The sequence below is a fragment of the Gobio gobio genome (genome assembly GCF_949357685.1).
Source record: "Gobio gobio genome assembly, chromosome: 11".
Lineage (NCBI taxonomy): Eukaryota > Metazoa > Chordata > Actinopteri > Cypriniformes > Gobionidae > Gobio > Gobio gobio.
In genome coordinates this window covers 56,442,913-56,470,664 of record NC_137104.1, presented here as the reverse complement: position 1 = coordinate 56,470,664, position 27,752 = coordinate 56,442,913, and the positions used below count along the sequence as shown (strand labels likewise).

Below are 27,752 nucleotides of genomic sequence, written 5' to 3'. Positions count from 1 at the left end.
TATTCTCCATCAGCCAGAGGTGTAAGTAAGTCACAATTGTGCAAGTCACAAGCAAGTCTCAAGTCTTAACCTTCAAGTCTCAAGCAAGTCCAAGTCAATTTTTGTGAGAATCAAGTCATAGCCTGGGTCAAGCAAGTCAATGGCACGTCATACAAATGTTTGATGATTGAACTGAATGTATATATTAAAATAGGCTAAAACTACAACAAAAATTGCAATATGCATTTCTACTCCAAAGGTGTCCACATACAGCTTAGTTGTTAATACAATAAAAATCAATAAATATAAAAATAAATAACAATTAAAACTACATAGCCTTAAATGTAAATGGAACTGAAATTAGGTTAGTATATTGGGTGAGATACGTTCTCTTTGTATTATTAAAATGTTCTCTCTCCTGCTAGTCCTGTCAAGCATGGCCAGGTGATTGCTATATGACTAATAAACTTAAGAGAACTCAGATTGTGTTTGTTGCTCACACCCTGATGAAGAATCATTAGCCACAACACGTAGGTGTGCAGTAATTGTCACCTGTTTTTTAAATATTAAAGCCATGACGAAATAAAGGCTTTTTATATTTCTTAAATAGTAGTTTATTGATTTTAGGGGCGTAGCCATCATTTCAAAAGTGATGGGGACAGAATTTCGTGTTATACCAGTTTTTTTCTGACCTGTGTCTAATTGATGGTTTTATTTTTTATTTTATATATTTTTTCTTAATTGGCTTAAAATGCTATTTATGTAAGCCCCAATTTGACCCCAAATTAAGTTTGCTGGAAAAAAAATGAAAAAAAAAAATAGACACAATGTAATTTTACTCACTTTAATCATGTTTTACTAACGTTTTACATTTGTGCATTGTTGGGGGGATTTAAGCAGTTTTTATTTAATTTCAATCAATGGGAGACTATAAAAATTACTTTTTGTTACATAATTTGTCAAAAATCAGCTCCATTGCAGAACACGCACAGAAATGGTGATTAAATACTAAGAAAATGAAAAATAAATTCTGACTTTAACCCAGCCGTCCAATCACAAATACAACACTGACCAACCGCCAGTACAATGTCAACAGTTCACAACAACAAGCATAAAAACGGAGCAAAATAATTGAAAACAAGAGCCAGATCAAATACTTTACATTGTGTTGACATTTTTATATAGAAACAATCTGTGAACTGAAATACTAGTAACTCTTCCACCGATATTCGTGTAACACACACAAAACGCTACACTGTCGAAACGCTCACAGTAAGCGTCTTCAGCAAAACTGGTTAATTATTTGTTGTGGTCGTGGTCAAGAACAGGCAGGACAGGTAGTGACGAGATGGAAATGTATTTCTTCCAACAAAAAGACAAAAAAAATATATTCAGGATCAGATTTTCATACAAAAAGCAAAACTTGAGATGTGTGTTAACTTAAATTAACAAAAATTAAATAGGCTTAAAAATAAATCTCCTCTCTTAACAAAGTACTGTTTATTATATAATGTTTAATACTAACTAACCTATGTTCTTCCCCATGATGCAATAAATACCCATTTAGTCTCTACCAAACAATCATAAAAGGTGAATATAAAAATAATACCTTTACTAAATAAACTCAAACAAAATAACATTTACAACACAATATCCAATATCATGCCTAACATAACACAATCATATGACCAAACATATGAAAAGATAATACTCAAGTCAAACAAATAACTGAATAAAATAAATTTAAAGATCCCTCCTAAATCAACACATGATGGTATAGTCCAACTTCCTCTGGAAGAGCATAAATTGGGAGGCTTAAGCCCCGCCTCTTTCTTTGTCTGCTGCCACTCCATGGACCAGAGTAATCTAGTACTCAGGTAAAGTTAAACAGCAAAGAGAAATATAAATAGTGAGCATCCTTCTGTATATTCAAGATTATAATAAACTTTTAACTCATTTTCTTGTCCTTTGTTGTTCTTATAATACAGGGATTTAAATAAAAGTAACAAACATATTAAATTAAGCATCAAAATAACTCAGTCAAATATTGTATAGGCCAAATATGTCATATCCTGGGCTATGCACCCGTCAAATTATTCAACAAGAGAAATATGCAGTGATCCATCATTGTGCAACACAAGTCAGACACCACATTTCAACTTACAATGCTTGACGGTTTCGTAGTGAAGTTTTTTTGTGTGCAATTTTGAATTATCATCGTGACCTCTTTGTATGAAAATGATGGATAAAGCATGGCTGGAACCCGCTAAATCTGGCAACACTGAGCGCAGGTGTTAGCATGTGCATGCCGTGATCTGTGAGTGACTGATTACCATGGAAACTTGTAGTAGCACCTTTCATTTTCATTCACTTCTATCTCTTACGTTAGCTCTCTTTGCTTGCCTGCTGCGTCACGTGGTTCAATTGTGGTGTGTTAAAAAACAGATATTTATTAAACAAAAACAAGTTATTTAGAGTCATTTAACTCAAGTCCGATTCAAATCTCAAGTCATGAATATCAAGTCAAAGTCAAGTCAAGTCTTTTATTAATATTTGTCAAGCAAGTCTCAAGTCCTAAAAGTGCGACTTAAGTCTGACTCGAGTCCCCCACCTCTGCCATCAGCTTATCCAGAGAAGGTCATACTATAATCTAAACCTGTAAGTAAAACACAGCCAGTCAAATTTGTGTGGCATTATTGCATTTTATACTTTAGAACGACTAAAAGAAATTACTTAGACTATTAAGTGAGAGATTATAATATAACACTGTGACACATGATTGTTAAAGCTGTTTTTAAACATTCAGATTTTGATTTTGCATCCAAATCTCTGTGAATGATGATCCTTGACCCTTATCTATAATCCTGTATGACTGTCCTCTTTCTGTCATTGAGTCAGTTTTATTTTACGACAAAAAGTAGTGATAAATAGTTATTTAATAATTAAATTAAAATTAATTGTTACTATTAATACTATATTAAATAAATAAATGAATCAAACTCTTAAGCATGTTTATAGTGTGTAAGTCACCATTAGCAGGAAAGTAACCTCGGAATTAGATAATAAATTAACTTTCAATCAAAACAAAATGTTTTAATCAACACTACTCACCAAATCTTCTCCAGGTTATAATGTGGATCCTCCTTCAGATCAGAGAGCAGCTTCACATCTGAGTCTCTTAGATTATTCCATGACAGATCCAGTTCTCTCAGGTGTGAGGAGTTTGATCTCAGAGCTGAAGCCAGAGCAGCACAACCTTCATCTGTGACACCACATTCCTTCAACCTGTAGAGAACAATGACACCCTTCAGTCTCTCAGTTCAGGATCCGCAGCTCAAATAAGCAGGAACTTCACAATCAGAAAGAGAGACTCTATATACGGCACCATTAACAGGTCCAGTCTAAGGATCAGCTTCTACATGCTGCTTGAAGGGGTTAGTTTCAATATCATAAAAAAATGGAAGAATCTTGTTTTTTATCTGAGTACCTTAAACGCATCTTTACATCATCCAATCATTTATATTATCATTAATATCGTAAAATTATGTCACACTTTGGAAACAATCTAATGACGATTAAATCATCTTCAATAATTTGGCAGGTCCTTTTGTCTTGTTTAGTTTTTGTTTAATTTTGTTCATTGTTCACCATAAGAAGAAAATGGAGGTTAATGTTGAAACATTTATATCAGTGGTCTCCAAACTCGGCCCTGGAGGGCCGCTGTCCTGCAGAGTTTAGCTCCAACCCCAATTAAACACACCTGAACCAGCTAATCAGTGTCTTACTAGGGCCTTGTAAGACACTGATTAGCTGGTTCAGGTGTGTTTATTTGGGGTTGGAGCTAAACTCTGCAGGACAGTGGCCCTCCAGGACTGAGTGTGGAGACCCCTGATTTATATAATCTTACCACAGTGTCTCCAGTTTACAATGAGGATCCTTCAGTCCATCAGAGATCAGCTTCACTCCTTGGTCTCCTAGTTTATTAAATGACAGACTCAGTTCTCTCAGTTGTGAGGGTTTTGATCTCAGAGCTGAAGCCAGAGCAGCACAACCTTCATCTGTAACTCCACAATCACTCAACCTGTAGAGAACAATGACACTATTCAGTCTCTCAGTTGTCTATGATGTCATTAATAATCAAACAACAGTAACGCTGAGAAAGAGAAATATCACTCACAGCTCTTTAATGGAAAACGTTCAGATGCTCTTAAATAAATGGACTGCATTTATATAGCGCTTTTTAACAGCCCAATGGCCATCCAAAGCGCTTTACACATTGCCTCATATTCACCCATTCACACACTGATGGCGGTGTCAGCCATGCAAGGCTGGGAGCAGCTGATCTCTGATCTCTTGCTCATGGACACCTCGACACTTGGCCAGGTGGAACCGGGGATCGAACCACCAATCTTCTGGTTTGTAGACAACCTACATGAACCACTGAGCCACTGCCGCCCAAATACTGAAAGCACTCTTTGTTCATTGCTTTTAATATGTTTTTTGTTCCTCTTTATTATTTACTAGCTTTTATGTTTTGAAGCTATATTAGTTTATATATGTAAAATTCTTAACATGCAATTGTTTTAATTTAATTTGTGTAATTATTTCAAAAATTACTTATAATTACATATATAATAATCAAAAATAAAGATTTTATGGTTTATTAATAAGATTAATAAGAAAAAAGTTCAAGAATTGTTTTGGAATCGGATTGTTACTCCCAGAATCGGAACCGGATCGCGAGGTGCCTAAAAATTCCCACTATTACTATACAATTATTTATTGCTCATCTTTGTTGAATTTACATAATCTATATCTATAGAAATGTATAGCCTAGATTTACTAAATGATTCACTGATTAACCATTAAGATCAGTTGGATAAAATCATAGACAAACATATTAAACAAGGCAAATTAAATATTTGATAGTAATCGGATTATGAAAGGCAGTTACTGTGAATGAAATGTTTTTATGGATGAAACATTTGTTTTGTGATTTTGTGTTTTATACTAACACAATTGAAAACAGTCAAATGTGTGAAATTCATTTTTGATGATCTGTTGTTAAATGAGTACTAAGAGTTTTGAAAATGTACAACTTGCTTGTGAAAACTACACCAAAATCAATAAAAACTCGAACACACATGTAAGACTTCTAAACCGTTTCAACTTATAAATATATTTAATGTCCAAATTTTTTTTTATTTTATTAATGTAAAAAGTGTTATGACTGTATGTTATCACTTAAATGTTTGTCCTGTTTGAGGTTGTTTGTTCGTCTTGGTTTAAATCTGTTTGATAGGGACATTTTTACTTTGTGGAAGCTTTGAGTTTCATGATAAAATATTTAAACTCAAATCAATATTTTGTGTCCAGTTATTTACTTCAAGTAGGTGTACAATAGTCAAGCCACCTTTATATAGCGCTTTATACTGTACAATACATATTAGCGGCATCCAATGGTCCAAAAAAGGAAATAATAAAAGGAAAACGGAAGTGATTACCTGTGCCCACGTGACTGTGAATAACCAATGAGAAATAACAAAGAATCAACGCACTTACAATACATATGGTTTCAAAGCAGCTTTACAGTGATAACAAGAAAATTATTCAATAATGCAAACAGAGTTAATTTAAGCTGTACAGCAGCTCTAGAATTAAATAGTGTCAGTGTTCAGCTGAAGTCAATTCAGTGATGATTCAGTTCTGTTGTAAAGATCTAGTTTAGTTAATCTATAAAGCAGCTCTAGAGAAAACAGTGATGTCATCGTCCAGCTCAGGTCAGTTCTCATACAACAGCGTCAGTACAGACTCATCAATAATATTGTTGAATATTAAATGTACCCAAATAAGCAATCCAGAGGTGACAGTGGCAAGATCCCAAACTCCGTCAGGAGACAGAATGGAGAAACAAACTTAATGATGTGTCATTATAATTCAGGCAGCATTTTAGATCAAAATTATCTGTCAGGACAATATTTGTCTTGTTTAGTTTTTTGTCTATTTTGTTCCTTATTTACCATATGAAGAAAAGGGAGGAGAATGTTGACATACACAATCTTACCTCAGTTTCTCCAGTTTACAGTGAGGATCCTTCAGTCCATCAGAGAGCAGCTTCACTACTAGTGCGCTTAGTTTATTCTGTGTCAGATCCAGTTCTCTCAGGTGTGAGGGGTTTGATCTCAGAGCTGAAGCCAGAGCAGCACAACCTTTATCTGTAACACCACAATCACTCAACCTGTAGAGAACAATGAGACTCTTCAGTCTCTCAGTTCAGGATCTACAGCTCAGAAAAGCAGGAACTTCACAATCAGAAAGAGAGACTTACACCATTAATAGGTCCAGTCTAAGGTTCAGACCCGCTTCTACATGCTGCTTGAGCAGGTTAATTTCAATATCATAAAAAAATACAGTCATGCCAATTAAATGTCAATTTTAGGGATTTATCATACATTTTTTGTGTGCTTCATTCATTAAATAATTCTGATGAATTGAATGCTTTGTAAGTTATCATTTTGCAGTGTAAGATTAGAGTTAACACCTTTAAATATTAAAGTAATTTATTTAATTCAGTAAATATATTCAATCACAGAAAAGGCCATAAATGTATCATTGTATATTTTTCTACATCACTGTAGAATATCTATACATCTGAGTTTGTTTATTTGTAAAACACAATCCAGAATCCACCAAATACACACTACTTCATTATACACATGAATAACAAGATACAATCATAAGCTATGACAAAAAATATTTTAAACTAGCTGAGTGCCTTTGTTTACAGGCCACGAGGCAAACTGTAAAATGCAGTATTTGATGCCCTCTATCTCCCTCTCTTGTAATCATCTCTGATCAATCTGACAATTTTTTTTTATTGTTTCATCTCTCTTGTACTCCTGTCTCTCTTTATCACACACACACGCACACAAATGCATGCACACACACACACACACACACACACACACACACACACACACACACACACACACACACACACACACACACACACACACACACACACACACACACACACACACACACACAATGAACATTGTGGTTATCTGATTTAAATTGCTTATACTGTAACAATAATTCATTATATTTAGTTATCCATTTCGGAAATTACAAACCATGCAGTTCTACAGAATCTATATCTATAGAAATTTAAAGATTTACCAAATGATTCACTGATTAACCATTAAGATCAGTTGGATTAAATCATAGACAAACATATTAAACAAGAGGCAAATTAAAAATGTGATATTAATATGATTATGAAAGGCAGTTACTGTGATTGAAATGTTTTTATAAATGAAACATTTATTTTGTGATTTTGTGTTTTATACTAGCATGGAGTTTTGGTTCCTTGAAGGAGTTTTGGTTCCTTTGATGGAGTTTTGGTTCCTTGCCACTGTCGCCTTTGGCTTGGCTTGCTCAGTTGGAGACACTACATTTTCAACTAAATACCCAAATAAATCTAATTGGTAAATTAAATTAACTATATAAACTAAATGACTGATAATGTTTCAAAACAGCTTTACAGTGATAACAAGAAAATGATTCAATAAAACAGAGTTCATTTCAGCTATACAGCAGCACTAGAATAAAATAGTGTCAGTGTTCAGCTGAAGTCAGTTCAGTGTTGCTGCAGTTCTGTTGTACAGATCATCAATAATTAAACAAGTTAATTTAATCTATAAAGCAGCTCTGGAGAAAACAGTGATGTCATCATCCAGCTCAGTTCAGTTTTCATACAAAAGTGTCAGTACAGGCAGATCAATAATATTGTTGAATATTAAATGTCCCCAACTAAGCAATCCAGAGGCGACAGTGACAAGAACTCAAACTCCATCAGGAGACAGATTGGAGAAAAAAACCTAATGACTGTGTCATTATGATTCAGGCTGCATTACAGGTCAGAATCAGATTGTGGATCGGTACAATAAGCAGGATAATATACAATATACGGCTCTCATGACAAAATTAACTTGACAGGGTGATCAGGATCCCGGCTCGAAACAGAGGAGTCTTGTATTAGTTATAAAAACTGTCAAAAACTTTGGAAAGAATCTAATGATGATTAAGCAACAAAATCATCTATCAGGACAATTTTTGTCTTGTTTAGTTTAGTTTTAGTTTTAGTTTTTGTATTTATATATGTGACCACCGATGTGTTATCTTTAACAAACAAGCACATGTTGGCCCATGAGGTCTGGCAAAAATAGCTTCAGAGCCTAAAACACCACCATCATTTCTATGTAATTATGCCATGAGAGCTGATGGACCTGCCACAGGCCCTGAGTTGAGGGACCACTCATGATCGCTCCTCAACCAGCGAGGGAAGTCTCTGTTGTTAGCGTAGCGCGATGAACACCGGCCTTTGAGACATACACCAAGGATCTTTACACATGACTAAAGGCATCGCCAAGGCACTATGATCATGTGGAGCAGGTATCCCCTCAGGGAAACCCCTTGGTTTTGAGCCACCACTGCCACTGTCTTATACTCAGCAGACCAAAAGAAAATCATCTATCAGGACAATTTTTGTCTTGTTTAGTTTTTGTATATATTTTTTGTTATTGATCATTTGAAGAAAATGGATGAGGATATTGATATATTTATACAATCTTACCTCAGTTTCTCCAGTTTACAGTGAGGATCCTTCAGTCCACAAGAGAGCAGCTTCACTCCTGAGTCTCTTAGATTATTCCGTGTCAGAATCAGTTCTCTCAGGTGTGAGGGGTTTGATCTCAGAGCTGAAGCCAGAGCAGCACAACCTTCATCTGTAACTCCACAATCCCTCAACCTGTAGAGAACAATGACACTCTTAAGTCTCTCAATTCAGGATCTTACAGTAGTCTCTACTATGGTCAGGCCTTTGTTAATAGTCCCACATGGCATACTGTAATGTAAAATGGCGTATTTGATGTCATCTGTCTCCCTCTTTTGGAATCATCTCTGATCAATCTGACAGACAAATTTTTTGATAGTTTCATCTCTTTTGTACTCTTGTCTCTCTTCACACACACACACACACACACACACACACACACACACACACACACACACACACACACACACACACACACACACACACACACACACACACACACACACACACACACACACACACACACACAGCACTGGAGAAAACAGTGATGTCATCGTCCAGCTCAGTTCAGTTCTCATACAGCAGCATCAGTACATGCAGATCAATAATATTGTTGAATATTAAATGTCCCCAACTAAGCAATCCAGAGGTGACGGTGGCAAGATCCCCAACTCCATCAGGAGACAGATTGGAGAGAAAAAAACCTACTGACGGTGTCATTATGATTCAGGCAGCATTACAGATCAGAATCAGATTGTGGATCGGTACAATAAGCAGTATAATATACATTCAAATGGTTCTCATCACAAAATAAACCTGACAGGGTGACCAGGACCCCGGCTCGAAACAGAAGAGACTTGTATTAGTAATAAAAACTGTCTTAAACTTTGGAAAGAATCTAATGACGATTAAACAACAAAATCATCTGTCAGGACAATTTTGTCTTGTTTAGTTTTTGTCTATTTTGTTCCTTATTGACCATATGAAGAAAATGGAGGAGGATGTTGATATATTTATACAATCTTACCACAGTTTCTCCAGTTTACAGTGAGGATCCTTCAATCCACCAGAGATCAGCGTCACTCCTGAGTCTGTTATTTTATTCATTGACAGATCCAGTTCTTTCAAGTGTGAGGGGTTTGATCTCAGAGCTGAAGCCAGAGCACCACAGCCTTCATCTGTAACACCACAATCCCTCAACCTGTAGAGAACAATGACACTCTTCAATATCTCAGTTCAAGATCTTACAGTAATTTGTCAGTCTCTACTATGGTCAGGTCTTTGTTTACAGTCACACATGGCATACTGTAATGTAAAATGCTGTATTTGATGCCATCTGTCTCCCACTTTTGGAATCAACTCTGATCAATCTGACAGACACATTTTTTTGATTGTTTCATCACGCTTGTTCTCCATCTTGCTCTGTGTTCAAAATATTGCAAATGTTCTCAATTTCTCTTTATCACACACACACACACACACACACACACACACACACACACACACACACACACACACACACACACACACACACACACACACATTGAACACTGGTTATTGTGTGTTTTAAATTGCTTTAACTGTAACAATAATTAATTATATTTAGTTCATTACATTTCGGAAACTACAAATCATGCGATTCAACAGAATCTATATCTATAGAAATATATAGATTTTCCAAATAATTCACTGATTAACCATTAATATCAGTTGGATTAAATCATAGAAAAACGTGTTAAACTGAACACAATTTTTTATAGTAATAGGATTATGAAAGGCAGTTACTGTGAATGAAATGTTTTTATAGATATAAATATTTATTGTGATTTTGTGTTTTATACTAACACAATTGAAAACGTCTTGGTTACGTATATAAACTTGGTTCCCTGAATAGGGAACGAGATGCTGCGTCACCGCTGTGGAAACGTCTCTGCGTGATTGTGTCGTGAACCGCATACGTAACCAGTCCAATAAAGTGACAGAACGTCCTAGGCGGGTGACATCATAGACCCGGAAACTATAAAGCACCCGTGAACACAAACAGATACTAGCGTCTGAAAAGCCTGAAGTCGGTGCTCACGGGCACGCAGGGAGTATGGCCAGGGGACGCAACGTCTTGTTGTCACTTGTATCAGGGGCACTTCCTCTGCCTGCCTCTGCGCTGCCTCAGCAAATGCGTGATCCGAGCCACCAGATTCTTTATAGCAGAGTGAAATCCACACGCTGCCTCTGCAAATGCGTGATCCGAGCCACCAGATTCTTTATAGCAGAGTGAAATCCACACGCTGCCTCTGCAAATGCATGATCCGAGCCACCAGATTCTTTATAGCAGACTGTAATCAATGCGCTGCCTCGGCAAACACGCGAACCAAGCCATAGATTCTTTATTGCAGTCTGTAATCTACACGCTGCCTCAGCAAATGCGAGATCCACCACTGGAATCTTTATTTCAGACTGTAATCTATGCGCTGCCTGCAGCAAACACGTGATTCACTATGTGCTTATCTTACCCATATGGGAAATTTATAAATGAACAATGTCAGTCCAACGAGAGCGGATGCACATACATAAGATTACTGCCTCTAAGCTTCACTCAGGGCAGAAGAAACCGCAAAGCGTGCTTTCAACCCTGAGATGAAACACTGGACAAGGCAGGTGAAGGTAGAGAAAGGGCGATGCCCGTCTCTAACCCCTCTGCCATATCCATTCGCAATCCCCACGACTGAAGCCGCCGCTCTGCCTCGGCAGAAGCAGGGAACCGAGCTATGGGGAACACGAGCCGAAGCGCCCTTCTCAAAGAGCACTCGCCGGGAGGGCAGCGTTATCGTGGGCAGAAGCTCACAATGCTCACAACCAGCTCCCTCGAAAGTTGCCTGAGCGTGCTGCGCTCCCATACAAACAACACACATGGAATGTGTATCCCCACCCCTGATGTAGCGTTGGCAGGGATGAACACACTTTGTAAACTGCTGTGGTTGTTCGCTCGCCATTTTAACTTAAATGTGTGTGTACTCTTTGTCAGTAAATCTATTATTTTTGTGTGAGGTGAAAAACTCCCAGTATTCTCAAATATAACGGACAAAAACACCAATCTGACAGACAATGGTACAACATAGAGCGCTACTGAAGGCACTGGAGCTAATATCTGTTTGTGTTCATGGGTGCTTTATAGTTTCTGGGTCTAGGACATCACCTGCCTATGCCATTCTCTCACTCTATTGGACTGCTTACATACGTGCTTCAGGAAGCAATCACGCAGAGGCCCTTGAAAGGGAACACTAAAATGTTTGAAAAAGTCATTTTTCATGATCTGTTGTTAAATTAGTACTAAGAGTTTTGAAAATGTACAACTTGCTTGTGAAAACTACACCAAATTCAATAACTAATACACATGTAAGACACATGTTTTGACTGTATATTAACACTCAAATGAACGTCTTGTTTGAGCTTGTTTGTTCGTCTTGGTTTTAATCTGCTTGCCAGGGACATTTTTACTTTGTGGAAGCTTTGAGTTTTGTGATAATAAAATATTTAAACTCAAATCAATATTTTGTGTCCAGTTATTTACTTATGAGGCAAGTAAGTGTACCTTTATAGTAAAGCCACCTTTATATAGAGCTTTATACAATACATTTGGTTTCAAAGTATCTTTACAGGGATAACAAGAAAATGATTCAATAATACAGAGTTCATTTCAGCTGTACAGTAGCTCTAGAATAAAATAGTGTCAGTGTTCAGCTGAAGTCAGTTCAGTGTTCAATAATTAAACTAGTTCATTTCACTTTAATCTATAAAGCAGCTCGGGAGAAAACAGTGGTGTCATCGTCCAGCTCAGGTATAATAGGCATTAAAATGGTTCTCATCACAAAATAAACCTGACAGGGTGAAGAAAATGTTGACACAGTCTTACCACAGTTTCTCCAGTTTACAGGGAGGATCTTTCAGTCCATCAGAGAGCAGCTTTACTCCTGAGTCTCTTAATTTGTTCTGTGTCAGATCCAGTTCTCTCAGGTGTGAGGATTTTGATCTCAGAGCTGAAGCCAGCGCAGCACAACCTTCATCTGTAACACCACAATCACTCAACCTGTAGAGAACAATGACTCTTAAGTCTCTCAGTTCAGGATCTACAGCTCAGAAAAGCAGGAACTTTACAATCAGAAAGAGAGACTTAATCCTTGGCACCTTTAACAGGTCCAGTCTAAGGTTCAGACTCGCTACCAGCAGCAATTATAGAAAAAATGTGTAAACTACAAATGTTATTTAGAGGCAGTAAAACATTCCAATAAACATCATTAGAGGACAAGCAGTCCTAATCATACAGCATCAATATATGGAAAAGACACTGTTAAAGACACTGTTGGTGTTGGTTTTGATCTCTGTCACATTCAATTCTTTATCACATCTCACACACTGACCTTTACAGCTCTCACACACACAAACACACACACACAAACCTCCTCAGCTGCTTTAGTAAGTGTCTCACACACTCTCCTGCTCATGATTTTGGGAAACCTTCCCCTTTTTGTTGCTTTGGTAAGAAAGCACATGTTAAAATCATACATGTGATCATGTTTTATCAGTGTTGTGATTGTTGTCAGTGTGACTTACTGAACTGATCTGGATTCTTTAACCACAGGCAGCAGCTTCTGAAGAACTTCATCTGCTGTATTTTGTGCTCCAATAAACTGCTTTAGATTAAAAACATCTATCTTCTGCTCGGATGTCAGCAACACAAAAACCAGAGCTGACCACTGTGAAGAGGAGAATATTTTTCCTCCTATTTCTCCAGATTTGAGATAATGTTGGATCTCCTGCATCAGTGAATTGTCACCCAATTCATTCAGACCGTGAAACAGATTGATGGATCTCTCTGGAGAGCGATTCTTCCTGATCTTCTGTTTGATGTACTGAACTGTTTTCTTTTTGTTGTAGGAGCCTCTTCCTGTCTGTGTCAGTAGTTCTCGTAAGATAGTCTGATTGGACTCCAATGAGAGACCCAGAAGGAAACACAGGAAAAGGTCCAGATGTCCATTCTTACTCTGTAAAGCCTCATCCACAGCTCTCTGATGCAGCTCAGATAATGAATGATATTTAAACCAGTTACAGAATTTTGATAAGAACACATTTCTATGTTTTTTTCTTAGGGAAATGTGTGCATATAGAGCTGCTAGATGCTCCTGGATGCTCAGATGAACAAAGCGGAAGACTTTCCCCTGATACAAGACAAACTCCTCTCTGGAGATTTGAGTGCACAATCCTGAGTACACTGATGCTTCTGTCACATCAATGCCACACTCTCTCAGGTCTTTCTCATAGAAGATCAGGTTGCCTTTCAGAAGCTGCTGGAAAGCCAGTTTCCCCAGTTTGAGAATCATGTCTTCATCTTTCACTTTCTTCTTGTAGTCCTTCTCATATTTGACGTTGGTCTGAATGATCAGGAAGTGTGTGTACATCTGAGTGAGAGTGTTGGGAATCTGTCCTCTCTCTGCTTGACTCAACATCTTCTCTAGAACAGTGGCTGAGATCCAGCAGAACACTGGGATGTGGCACATGATGTGGAGGCTCCTTGATGACTTCAGGTGTTTGATGATTGTATTAGCCAGACTCTGATCAATGATTCTCCTCCTGAAGTATTCCTCCTTCTGTGGGTCATTGAAGCCTCGTACCTCTGTCACTCGATGGACACACTCAGAGGGGACGAGATCAGCTGCTGCTGGTCTGGAGGTGATCCAGATGAGAGCAGAGGGAAGCAGATTCCCCTCAATGAGGTTCATCAGCAGCACGTCCACTGAGGCTGATTCAGATATATTACACAGTTTCACTTTGCTCTTAAAGTTCAGAGACAGACGATACTCATCAAGACCATCAAAGATGAACAACACTTTATATTCTTCACTGGATATTTTCATTTCTTTTGTTTCAGGGAAAAAGACACGAAGAAGATCTGAAAGAAGACCTTTGCCCTTCATCAAGTTGAGCTCTCTGAAAGGAAGTGGAAATATGAGCTGGATGTCCTGATTCTCTTTCCCTTCAGCCCAGTCCACAATTAACTTCTGCACAGAGACTGTTTTTCCAATGCCAGCGACTCCCTTTGTCAGCACAGTTCTGATGGGTTTGTCTTGTCCAGGTAAAGGTCTAAAGATGTCATTGCATTTGATTGGTGTGCCCTCTGTTGCCGCTCTCCTGGATTGTGTCTCAATCTGTCTCACCTCATGCTCATTATTGATCTCTCCACTTTCACTCTCTGTGATGTAGAGCTCTGTGTAGATCTCATTCAGGAGTGTTGGGTTTCCCTGCTTTGCTGTTCCTTCATTCAGACACTGAAACTTCTTCAGCAGATTTGATTTGAATCTTATTTGGAAAATAACAGAATAAAACACGAATTAAAGAGGTAAACGTAGTGGTAAAATAAATGAATGCTAGTTAATCAAATAATTACACAATATCATGAAAGTAACAGTGCTGTTGGTATGAAGATGAGCACAAGCCATTAGAGCTGTCCATGAGCACTGATATAGATTTCATGATTCAATTCTGTTCTCAATTTGATTTTGTTAATTCATTTGGAAATACTTCAGGTACATGTAAAAAAAACAACAACTCAGAACTAATGCTGTAAAATAAGAATAAAAAAATGTCCATCTCCGGTGTTCCTGTTCTCGTTTACTAATGTACTATGAAGGATGGATAACTCCTGGGGTAATAGTAACATCACACAAGCTGTTTAATTTACATCTTTCCACTGATTCATCAATTATAAAAGAGATGATACATTTCATACATTTGTACTCTATCCTTCAACATACTTTCTAAATTTAATTTATGTTCATTATGTTTTCATGCTACAAATTGTAGAGAAGAAGAAGAGATGACTGGCTCAAGATTTCAAACACATATAGTGAGTCTTTCTAGACAGAAATATTGTACCTCAGATCAGCTGATGTGTGTGTTTCCTCAAATGTTACTTTCTCTCTCATAGACTGGTCACTCTTCATGGACACACAGCTGGGCTTCTGTGGGTTTGATCTTTGCCTGTTGATGGAGAAATAAAATGTGTAGTGACAGGACCTTCAGAATAAGACTGAGTTTACATTTTCCTCAGAAGAAGAGCGGGACTCTGACGATGAGCGACTTGATCCAGCCGTGGATAAAATTTTGGATGAGTAAGTCATGTAGTTTTATTTACGTTAGTTGACATGCTATTTCATATAAACGTACATATTTTTCTAGCCAGACAGTATTCAGAGTATTGAAATTTGAAGTAGGCCTATGTCCTAATAGGCAACTTTTAGTTAGCTACATTTAAATGCTGGGTTATTTTTATAAGCTAATGCTGGTATTTAAATTGTATGCAGTATATGAAATAAATATGATGTTAATTTTTAGATTATATTTTGACTATAGTGTTTATGCTGCCTCATTATCATTAACGAAGCTTGTGCTCACAAATATCTTTTTGGATGTAAATGTGTAAAATCTGCTGTATGCGCGATCAATGACATGAATGTGTAAATGTTTGTGGTGCGCTATCTTCTGTAATGGCCCATTGACACGCATACAGCACGCATCTATAGGCCTACCCTTTAATTCCCCATCAGTTATCCATGTAGCTACTGATATTATACTTTGGAATATATATGTAATAATAGTTTTCGACTTTTTTTGAAAGGAATGCAGCTGCATCACTCTCGCCTTCACCCGCAACTCGCACTAGGAGGGCACGCAGCAAACATCAGAACGAGTAAGTGCACATTTACCCACAATTTTTTACAGATGTCAGTTTAATTGTGTTTATATAATTAGTGAGTACAATATGAGCCTGTATGACTTTACTATTTATTTATTCATTTATTTATTTGGGGGTGTGGCTGAGCGATATTAGTAGGCTTTTAGCGGTTGGTAATGTTACATATATGTTTTCTTTGTGTTATCAGCATGCTAATACCAATCAGTTATGCATGTTCTGGTATAGTACTCTGTAAAATATATGATAATAATAGTTTTCACCTTTTTTGAAAGGAATGTAGCTACATCGCTCTCGTCTTCAGCAACTCGCACTAGGAGGGCACGCAGCAACACAATCAAAAAGTAAGTACACATTTACCCACTATTTTACTGATGTTTGTTTCATTTTGTTTTTATACTTAGTGAAAATACAATATGTGCATGTGCCTTTGTGGCTTTACAAAAAATGTTTTGTTGTTATGCATGCACAATATTATAATTATAATTATAATGTTAATATAATATAGTTTAGTTTTTGTTGTTGTTGGCCTGCTGGTTGTCCATTAATTATGCATGTGCTGGCATAGCACTTTGTTCAAATTTTTATTTTATTTTAGGAATGTGGTAGCATCACTCTCACCTTCACCTGCTACTCGCACATGGAGAGCATGCAACAGGTGTCGTTCAGTTTTCAAAACAATTGAAAATGATAAGAGTAAGTACACCATTACTCTTTCTTTCAGATATTATAATTATGTTTACATAGTCTGGTTTGACATAATCCATACAAAAATGATGTGTCTGTATGGCTTTACGAAAATGTTGTTTTTTGCCATGCATGGGCAATATAACTTTTAGTGATTTATAATGCTAATAATACAGTTATTTGTGTAATAAAGGTCTAAAGTCTTTATGTAAAGAAAATGTATAGTCAGATTACTGCTTTTAAATTAAACAGGATTTTGTGAATAAGCTACAAACAATACATTCAATCATTAAGTCTCCTCACATTCATTATAGTTCCCTCTGTCACATTCCTCACTGATATTCCATGGGGAGGAGTCGTTGACACCTTGGTGTGAATCACTGCATTATTCATGATGACCCACACCCTCCCCGCATACAGCCATTCTGACAATAGGTGTCTTACAAAAGTTAAATGACTGTATTGTTGTGTATGAATGAGTGATCAAAATGGCTTTCACATCGTTTTGAAGAAAAAACTCTAGGCAACAACTTCCTGTTCAGAAAAGCCTTGTGAACAAATGTTTAAAGTGTGTTAGACGGCCTTATTTCAGAGACTTAACATTTTAGTTTTTTCAAAAACTATGCATAAACATAATTTTCTCAAAACTACAAACTGTTATGTACATGTTGCTCACATATTACTGTAGCCCTGTTTGTGCTGAATACAGTGTACTTAGACTTTAGCCAATAATGTGTTAATAAGCAACTGAAAAAAAAAACACAAATATCAGAGCATGTCAAAACTTCTTCAGGGCCACAAAATAGCCTTAGGGTCCTAAGGGTTAACAACCCTGGCAAACACCCATACACCCTGATATGTAAAATACATTACATTAATATAATTTGAAGATTTTGAAGTACCTGCATCCTGGAGAAAAATCTCTGTCTCTGAATGTTTGTGTGTCGTCCATTATTCATTCAGTCTTCATGAGCTGCTCAGGTTTGTCTGAGGAGTCAGAATTTACATTTCATTTGCAATTTACATGAAGTTTACACTGTGACTTACTGTGACTTATTCAAACTTGTTTACAAAAAATCACTTTCCCCAATTTGTTTTGTCCTTCCTTTGTTTCAATAAAATAATAAAAATGAATTGAATATGTGTGATTCATATTTTTATACAATCTCCCAAGTAAATTTAAAGAACAAAATAAATGCATGTCAGTGTTTTGTATTTCTATCATTACAACCCACCGTACTCGATGTTACCCTGGTAGTGAGGTATACTGTAACAACAGAACTCTTAATTTACTGACATTAATTTACACAGAATCAAATTTTAAAAGTACCAATACAGTACCAGTAATGACACAGTGTAATTTAAGAGTATGTACCAAAAAGAGAATTCAATATAATAATAATTTCAAGAAATTCATGTTTTCTTAAGTATGTGTAGGTACTTTAATGAGGAAGTAACTCACAATCAGCTCACCTGACTAAAGCTCACACACCTTGATCAGAAACGCAGGTCATTGCAGGTTCCCAACATGTTTATGATTTCCATAATGTACTGTCGTGAATGAACATGAACATTTTGATGAACATGGCATGTAATTATAAAAATTGAGAATATTAAGGAAGAAAGAAGAAATAAAGACTTCTGTGTAGCCTTCAGTACCTTACCTGTGTCTCGGTGGACTCTCAGGTCTTTACCAGAGTAGATCTTCACTCAAGGGCTGCTGCTAGTTCAGTACTGCTTGCTGAGTACTACTTCACTGATTGCTTCACTGCTAAATACACCTCCTTAATTAGTTAGCTCAAATACTTAAAAGTGTCAACTATAACAGCAACTGGACAGCTCTAAACTACAGCAGCACTGAACAAATCTTACCCTAGTACTGTATTCTTAGAAGGGCAGTTCAAACCCTTTACTGGCTACTAATCCAGTTTAACAAACACAGCAAGCATTAAAGCTACTGTTCACTCTGACAGACAACATGACCAGACATGCAGTGCAAGGCAAGGCAAGGCAAGGCAAGTTTATTTGTATAGCACATTTCATACACAGTGGCAATTCAAAGTACTTTACACAGAAATAGAATTAAAATATTCGAAAGTGAAAAAAAAAAAAAAAAAAAAAAAAAAAAAAATATATATATATATATATATATATATATATATATATATATACAGGGCTTAATTTGAGCCGGAACACGCCGGAACATGTTCCGGCACCTCCAATGTTGGATCCGGAACCTTTTTTATTGAATCCGGCACCTCATATGTCACTTTGCTTGTGTACACATTTGTCTTGGTTAATTTAATAGTCCGAAAAATAACTGCTTGTGAAAACAATTGATGCAGTGTATTTATTTAATTTTTTTACATTTCGCACCCGTGCAGTGCATGTTCTGAAATACACGCGGCCTTGTTTGTTTTGCGGTCTATTGACGATGCAATGCTCTGCTGATGCGAGCCGCGAGAAAGCCCTGGTCTGTTGTAGAAAGGATACTGATCCGTCCAATGCAACAAATATATTTAATGGCTAATGTATGCATAGGCCTATGCTGAGTTTAATTTATTTATGATTAGATGCGCTGCAGTTCACGCGCAATGCAATGTACGCGGCGCACCGGTGCCTCCATTTCACGGTTATTATATTGTCTATTATATTTGCTTTTTATTTATTAAATACAAGCAATTAGTTGATGCAACATTTACTAAAATTAATATACAATTTATACAAAACGAAATTCATTGTAAAGAAAGGCTTTCTACAAAGCAAAACTTAATGAAAGTGGTAAAAAATCATGTCACCCGAATTTGCGGATCTTATGATCTTATTTTTTATTACAATTGTTTTTTATAGCAAAAATGTTATAAACACACATATATATACAGTATAACTTGCATTTACACTCATTTCAGTATTTAGTGTATATATATAGGCTATATATATAATATATATATTTATATATATATAAAATATAGGGCTATATTTTATTTATATATGATGATCGTTATCGGTAGTGATATTGTTTATTATTGCAAATGTTTTTCATTTGTTTAATAAATCTAATAATTCTGACTGGGCACATCACTATAGTCATAACTTTTTTTCAGATGAAATGTAAAAATAGCTCAATAATCCGCTCTATGCAGGCGCGCGCTCATGAACCGTTCACTGGTAAAACAATGCTCGCTCAAATCCCGCTCAGACATCACATGCATCTATACTAAAGGCCTACTTGCTGTAGCCATTAAACAATGTATTTTGTTTAATATTTATGTTTAAATATTATAATGTTATTTTTAAATTTCATCCGATTATGAAAAGTGCAAAGATGCGAGTGGGTCAGAAATTAGTTTGGTGGTTTTTATATATTGTTTAATATTAGGCTACATTTCGTTTTGTATGAAGCCCTTCTTTAAAATGAATTTAGTTTTGTATAAATTGTATCTTAATTTGAATCAAGGTTTCGTCAGCCAATTGCTTGAATTTAATAAATAACAAGCAAATAGAGTAATATCAGATTATAAGGGTGAGATGAAGTCGCGCGAGAGCGATCACATGCATTGCACATGAGCTGGAGTGCGTCTCATAAATAAACGAAACTCAGCAGCTACTGCCTCACAGACATGAGAAATATGTGTATAGAAAGCTTGAAATGTCTACTTTTCTTTAACTTCAAAAGAAATAGACTAGTTAAGCAATGCGCAGTGTTAACGCAGCAGCTCATGATGGCATCTCTCTGAATGCTGCGCTTCATCACTGTGTGTGCTGTGAGTTTAACACGCATTTTTAGACTAATCCTGACTTGTGCAACTTTGTACACATTTGTTTCTTAGTTGTAGTATTACTTTGCTAAAAAATATATTATTTCTGATTATGGCATAGCTTTCTGCCCACCCAATTAGGCTAATAAAGTAATGATTAAAAAAACAAACGATCGAGGGACATCACTGTCACATGGTATTGACGATCGAAATGTGCATTCCGTCTTGCACAGGTGTAGGTCTCCTGTGTCAAATTGTACGGAAATTATAAGGCAGATAAATTTCTCGTGCGCACGCGATACGTTTCTCGTGCGCACTCGAAAGTCTGTATATTTTTATTTTTTGCAAAGGTCCCTTTAGGGGCTCTGTAGATTTATAATAACTTGGCTGAGAAAAAAAAAATGATAGGGGGTACGTTATTGAAAAAAGATTGAGAAGCACTGCTATATGCAGTGTAAATTTTTTTTTTGTTCCGTTACCTCCAACCTGCGTTTTGAGTCGCCGGATCCACCCCCCCTCTGCGCTCCGGGACCTCCCACTTTACAAATTAAGCACTGTATATATATATATATATATATATATATAATAATTTGTTACATTTATATAGCGCTTTTCTAGGCACTCAAAGCGCTTTACATAGAAGGGGGGAATCTCCTCAACCACCACCAATGTGCAGCATCCACCTGGATGATGCGACGGCAGCCATATTGCGCCAGTACGCCCACCACACACCAGCTAATTGGTGGAGAGGAGACAGAGTGATGTGCCAATCGTATATATTTATGGGGATGATTGGGAGGCCATGATGGACAGGGGCCAATGGGCAAATTTGGCCAGGATGCCGGGGTTACACCCTTACTCTTTATCGATGGGCATCCTGGGATTTTTAATGACCACAGAGAGTCAGGACCGTGTTTATTGACAGTATAGCGTCCCTATCACTATACTGGAGTGTTAGGACCCACACAGGTCCTATATATATATAGGTATTATATATATTTCTAGTGGATGAAAATGGAGAGTCAGGTTTGCTTTAAAAATATTTGTCAGGTTTCAGTGCGTTTAAACAGTTTGACCGTCAGAGCGGAATCTACACGGTCGGTGCAGGTGAAACACCCTCAGAAAAACTGCTGAACTAGATTCTGAGTGAAGAGAGGAGGATAGAAAGACTTTTAGCAAGACAGAAGAAACATTTAGAAGCTGTTACTAAGTACTGACTGAATGAATTGCAAACTGAAAGTGTGTTCCAAGAATGTGCAACAGTATCGCGTTTTTATCTGAAACACACATAGTTCACAATTAAAGCAAAGCCTTTTGATCATCACATATATCCGTATCACAATTCTTGTTTTTCTGTCCACAAATTTAAGACCTCTTGAAATTATAATTTAGCCTTTTCGTATATAATTTAAGATATTTTAGACTTTTTATAAAATTCGATACAACTGAATTTCAGACGCGGGGACCTTGAATACAGAACCTTATTCCCAGCTAACAATTATTGGTTCCGAGAACGTTCTCAGAAAGTTTTTGTTGGAAATAGGTTTTTAGGTTTGCAGAACGCTCCCCTAACCTTCCCATAACGTTCTACTAACCTCTTTTCATCATATTTATTTGACATATTCTCCTGTATCTCATATGGTAAGTGCAGTATGTATTAATTATTTTATTTAATGATAATGCATTTTGACTGATCTAATCCAGGCTTTAATAAACTGTATCTGCAAAATGTACTTTGTTCATGAAAAATGACACATGTCAGCTGTAAAAATAAAACCTAATAATAACCTGTAGGGAACATTCTGGGAAGGTTGCAAAAAACCTATGTACCTAGAATGATATTGTTTGGTTCCCAAAAAAACAAACGTTAGGGGAACATTCTGTGTTTGCTGGGTTGAACCTTTTTTCCCTCTTTTTTTATGTGTACAGCTAATTATAAATGCTATAAACTCTAAACCCCACAACAAAACCTCACAGAGAACTCTTAATAGCATTTTCTAATTGAAAATAATATTGTTTACTTCATATATTGTTTACATACAATATATTGCCGTCAGGACGAGGACTTTTTTGTGCAAATTTGCCCCCAAAATATAGTTAAATATTATTAATTACATTTCTCATCTTCTTAAATGACTTTATGTGAAGCATTGTGAATCACCACTGTGTGTGAAATGTGCAGTATAAAGCTTGTATTAGCCAGGACATAATTTAATATAACTCGTCAGAAAGAGGTCCGTCATGGCCCCACTTTATATTAGGTGGCCTTAACTACTATGTACTTACATAAAAAAATAAGTACAATGTACTTACTGTGTTCAAATTGTATTGCGAAACACCTTTGCTGATATTGAGGTGGGATATGGGTAGAGTTAGGGACAGGTGTGGTGGTTTGTGTAAGTTTAAGGGTAGGGTTAGGTGTAAGGGAAGTGTCAACTGTGTAATTACAAATGTAACTACAGAAATTAATTACAGACGTAATTACATGCAGGTATTTTTTTAAATATAAGTACAATGTAAAAACATGTATGTACACAATAAGTGGATTGTATCAAATGATTAATTATAATGTCATTACATAGTAGTTCAGGCCACCTAATATAAAGTGGGTCCAATGTCATATACACCCAGGATGACTTGAGGGAGAGTAAATCATGGGGTCATTTTCATTTTGGGGTGAACTAATTGCAGTGTGAGCTCTGTGTCCTGTAGGGGGCAGCACACACATAAACGTGTGTTTGTTACACTGCCACAAGAGGGAGCAATTCCCTTTAAATGTTTCTGCATAAATACATGAACATATATTGTGTATATATAACAAGATACAAGTGTGAAGCATATTTTCCTTTATTTTTTTATATAATGTGTTATTTTCAGAACTCAACGTCTCCAGCCCACAAGACAAAAGCAAAAAAATAATTGAAAGTAAAAAAGTAAAGAAAAAAATCCTTGCTACTAGTGTGTTACTGGCTGGTCATTTGCATAAAGAAACATTGTCATGTAACAGATTGTATTTGAAATAAATCTCTACGGTCTCTGTGTCTCTAGAGGCATTTGACTTTGTTTTTACATTTTTGTGTTTCTGTGTTTGTGTCTGTAAACGTCTTCAGAATAGACCCTTTTCACAGACTGTGATGACGCATTTTAACGGTCATCAATATCGTAAATCCTGCAACGTTTTTTGTATTTTCATTTAAAATAAAAAGATGTACATTTATCTCACTAATACTTTGTATTTTATTATTTTTACATCAAATTACAAAAAAAAGGTACCGCTGCTGTGAGGGTGTTTGTAATACAGCGTCTATGGGAGTGATGGTAAAAATTAACATATTTCTCTCTTTTTTTTTGACTGCCGTTATAAATCTCACTCTATTTTTTCCCTCTTTTTGAAAGTTGTGAAATCACTATTGTAGCGTTTTTCTTTTGCTGTTTGAGCAAATGGGCACACAAAAAAATATTAAATGTATTCTCTCATTTACAGCTATAATATTTAACCCAACTATGACGACTTCCGCTCTGAGAAACCCGGAAATGTGAAAAGGGTCTATAACAGCACTGTGTGTGTGTGTGTGAGAGAGAGAGAGAGAGAGAGAGAGAGAGAGAGAGCGAGTGAGTGTGTGTAACGCCTCCTGTTCAAATCGCCACGCTCCAAGCGGGACTCAAACACAGGTCCACCGGCATGAGAGTCGGACGCTCTAACAAGGAGTCTAAAGGCTGCAACCCCTATTGTCAGTCACTAGAGCATCTCTTGAGATCAGAGGAGTGAGGTTTACTCGCACAGCGACTACTAGCTGGCCTCCATTACATGAGTAGGCATGTTTTTGTGAAATATCAGGACACAAATGTGTATAATGACATGGGTATTACAAAAAGAGGGAGAAATATGAGGACGTTCCCCATGTCCTTTTCAAAATGCTTATAAATCACACAGAACAAGGTTTTTTTCACAGAAAGTGAACTGCACAGTCTCCTGTGATGGGTAGGTTTAGGGGCAGGGGCAGTGTGTGTGTGTGTGTGTGTGTGTGTGTGTGTGTGTGTGTGTGTGTGTGTGTGTGTGTGTGTGTGTGTGTCTGTGTGTGTGTGATGGGTAGGTTTAGGGGCAGTGTAAGCGGATAGAAAATACGGTTTGTACGGTATAAAAACCATTACGCCTATGGAATGTCCTCACATTTCACAAAAACAAACATGTGTGTGTGTGTCTGTTTGTGTGTGTGTGTGTGTGTGTGTGTGTGTGTGTGTGTGTGTGTGTGTGTGTGTGTGTGTGTGTGTGTGTGTGTGTGTGTGTGTGTGTTTGAGTGTGTGACTTCTGAACATAAGCATGTAATTTTATAAATAATATAAAATTGGTTTATTTAGTCACACTGTGTCGCTAAACTCTTCAAAACCATAACAAAGGCGTGGATTGATGACTCAGTGAATGAGTGTGGAATCATGGGACTTGTTGTCATACCGATGGATCTAATAATGTTTATGTATGAGTGAATGCATTCATGTTTTTTAACATGACTTTTGTATGAAGCAGGGATTACTAATAAGAGACAGATGTTTAAAAGAAATTCAGTGATGTGCTGTCGAGGATTGTAAATGTTGAATCTCTTCTGTGGTGAATAACAGTCGAGAGGTGTTTCCTGAAGGCTCTGGAGGCGGGTTGACACTGACAGAAGATTTACACACGAACATCACATTCATCTTCAGCTCTCTGACCGTGAATGGATGAACCGTTTCTGTGACATCAAACTGTCTGAAGGAATATTGATATTCATATGATTGATACTGGGGTAAATGGGTTAGAGTCTGCAATCGTTCTCTCGACGTGCCAAGCTCTGGATCAGTAGATCTATTCAAAATAGTGTTTCAGTGTAATTTTGGTTATTGCATTGTATGTAGTGCGTCTGCTTTACAAATATAGGTGTAGGTTAGCCTTAATAAATTATTTTTTTTAATATATATTTTGCAGTTTTTTCGTCTTCTTTTAAAATTGAAAGGTGTTAAGAAGCATCACAAGGGAAGTGTTTGAAACTTCTGGTTCTGCTAATATTACCTCATGTGAAAGAACCGTCACATTTAAAACACCCAAGAAGAGAAGACGGATCTTCAAGTGCTTTTCTACTTTGACAGGTATGATATGAACAGGCTATTGGATGAACCAACAGGTGTTTCAAAATGTTTGGGGATAAAAGAAGAAATGTGATGATTTTATCTATTTTTCAGAGGAAAACATTTTACCAGGAAAAGAGTTGAAAAGTGAGTTTATGTTTCATCTTAAATCTCATAATAACACATTTCTTAGACTCTTTTGCAATATGTTTAGCATTGAATACGGTATAACTTGTTTAACTTTTTGAGCGCAGGTAAAACCATAAATGTCTTGTTTTTTTAAAGCACAGTGTCATGATCATGAACACCATGAACCACACTGGCCTTCCGCAGGACTTCAGAATTGCTCTTCTGGTCTTATACACATTCATCTTTCTTGCTGGGACTCTGAATGTTTTACTAATGTCCCGTATGCTACAGTCCCAAAGACGTCTCTCTTTCACCAAAGTATCTGTGATAAACCTAATAGCAGTGCACTCCTCTTTCCTTCTCACGATGCCCTTTCGCATGTACTATTATGCTTCTGATGAAACCTGGATTCTGGGCGTGTATTTCTGCAGAATGGTCAGTATTGTGATCTATGCCCACATGTATCTTGCGTTCATCTTTTATGTCTTTCTTCTTATTGTGCGTTATGTGGCTCACTCTGATCAGCAGCACAGGCTAGAGTTTCATCGCATCCTTCATGCCTCGATTGCTAGTGCGACCGTCTGGTTGGTCATATTCGGCTCTTTGTTCCCAACTATGGCGAACTACGGAACCGCACAGAATGATTCGACTCAGTGCTTTCATTTCGGTCCGGCTCTCCAGAAGCCGGCTGTTAAGAGGTTAAACTATGTTATTTGCATACTAGTGATTCTGATTTGGAGTGTGCTGGCATTTTTCCAGCTGTATTTTCTGCTGTTGAGTAAGACATTTGAGGCCACACGTCAACGTCAAGAGTTCTGGGCACAAGTGAAAAACATCGCTCTCCTGTCCGTCATGTTTTTGTGTTTTGTGCCTTATCAAGGATTCAGAGTTTATTATGTGAGTGAATATGGTAAGACTGAAGAAATGAATCATTTAAATGAAGTGTTTCTGGCTGTCACTGCTTTCAGCTGCTTTGATATGATTGTTTTTGATGGTATTTATGTGAACATAAACTCAAGGGGATGGTTTTTCTGTTTATAACAACTATGTTGACTTTATTTGGTTTCTGTATTGTTATTGATATAGTGAATTGATTTCCATTTTTTCCCTTTGTTTTTGATGCTTTAGTTATAAGCTTAAAACAATTGTCTTGCATGACAGAATGTTTGGAAAATAACACACGCACACACACACACATATTAGTTTTTTCCTTTGTATTTGTGAAGAACTATTTTGTTTGTAAGAATCTGGAATAAAACGGTCGTCAAACGTCACTGATCCAGCCAGTTCAATAGAGTAATAATGTTTGGGTGTGAGTTCCTCATAACAGTATATTAATAGTGCTAACCATAAAGTTGACAACAGATCCATCACTGTTTAGTGAAGGCCATGGCTTTAAGCCGTTTCAAATAATCAAATAACACCATGAAATAAGTCAAAGCAATGAAAATACAGCGCATGACACTGACCGTATGTGTGTTGGGTAGCCTATAGAGTTCAACAACTGTGATGTTCATACTCATTTCTGCAAAAGAAGAATTCCTTCCTTTTTGTACTTTAGCTCCCTCTAGAAGTCTTTTAAATACTTGCATCAGTGTTTTAACTACATCCTACTTTTAATAATTTAACTACAACTTTTCAGAACTACTTCATGCCAAAAGTAACCAGACATTAGGATATTAAACACTTCCTCCTCCTCTTACTTTAAATGCGTCTCTTTTATGGTGAACAGAAAGACTCT

At 36.8% G+C, this 27,752-nt stretch overlaps 2 protein-coding genes across 3 annotated transcripts; one reads left to right on the top strand and one right to left on the bottom strand.

The window, feature by feature from the left end:
* Positions 1-816: 816 nt before the first annotated feature.
* LOC307133530 (NLR family CARD domain-containing protein 3-like) lies at positions 817-18,995 on the bottom strand. Its single transcript, XM_079828610.1, has 11 exons — positions 18,689-18,995; positions 18,498-18,575; positions 17,927-18,011; positions 15,521-15,625; positions 13,202-14,944; positions 9,621-9,794; positions 8,615-8,788; positions 6,044-6,217; positions 3,887-4,060; positions 3,091-3,264; positions 817-2,635 (listed from the first exon to the last, which is right to left on the bottom strand). Exons 3-11 carry the CDS (start codon positions 17,974-17,976, stop codon positions 2,623-2,625), a joined length of 2,781 nt encoding a protein of 926 aa, XP_079684736.1. The 5' UTR covers positions 17,977-18,011; positions 18,498-18,575; positions 18,689-18,995; the 3' UTR covers positions 817-2,622.
* Positions 18,996-25,435: 6,440 nt separating this feature from the next.
* On the top strand, positions 25,436-27,278 carry LOC307133334 (putative G-protein coupled receptor 141). 2 transcript variants are annotated; one of them, XM_079828351.1, is made up of 3 exons: positions 25,436-25,903; positions 25,997-26,029; positions 26,173-27,278. In XM_079828351.1, the coding sequence occupies exon 3, from the start codon at positions 26,177-26,179 to the stop codon at positions 27,050-27,052; it is 876 nt and encodes a 291-aa protein (XP_079684477.1). In that variant the 5' UTR covers positions 25,436-25,903; positions 25,997-26,029; positions 26,173-26,176; the 3' UTR covers positions 27,053-27,278. The 2 variants fall into 2 exon arrangements, with proteins under 2 accessions (XP_079684477.1, XP_079684476.1); XM_079828350.1 differs by having other exon boundaries at positions 26,168-27,278.
* Positions 27,279-27,752: the final 474 nt, after the last annotated feature.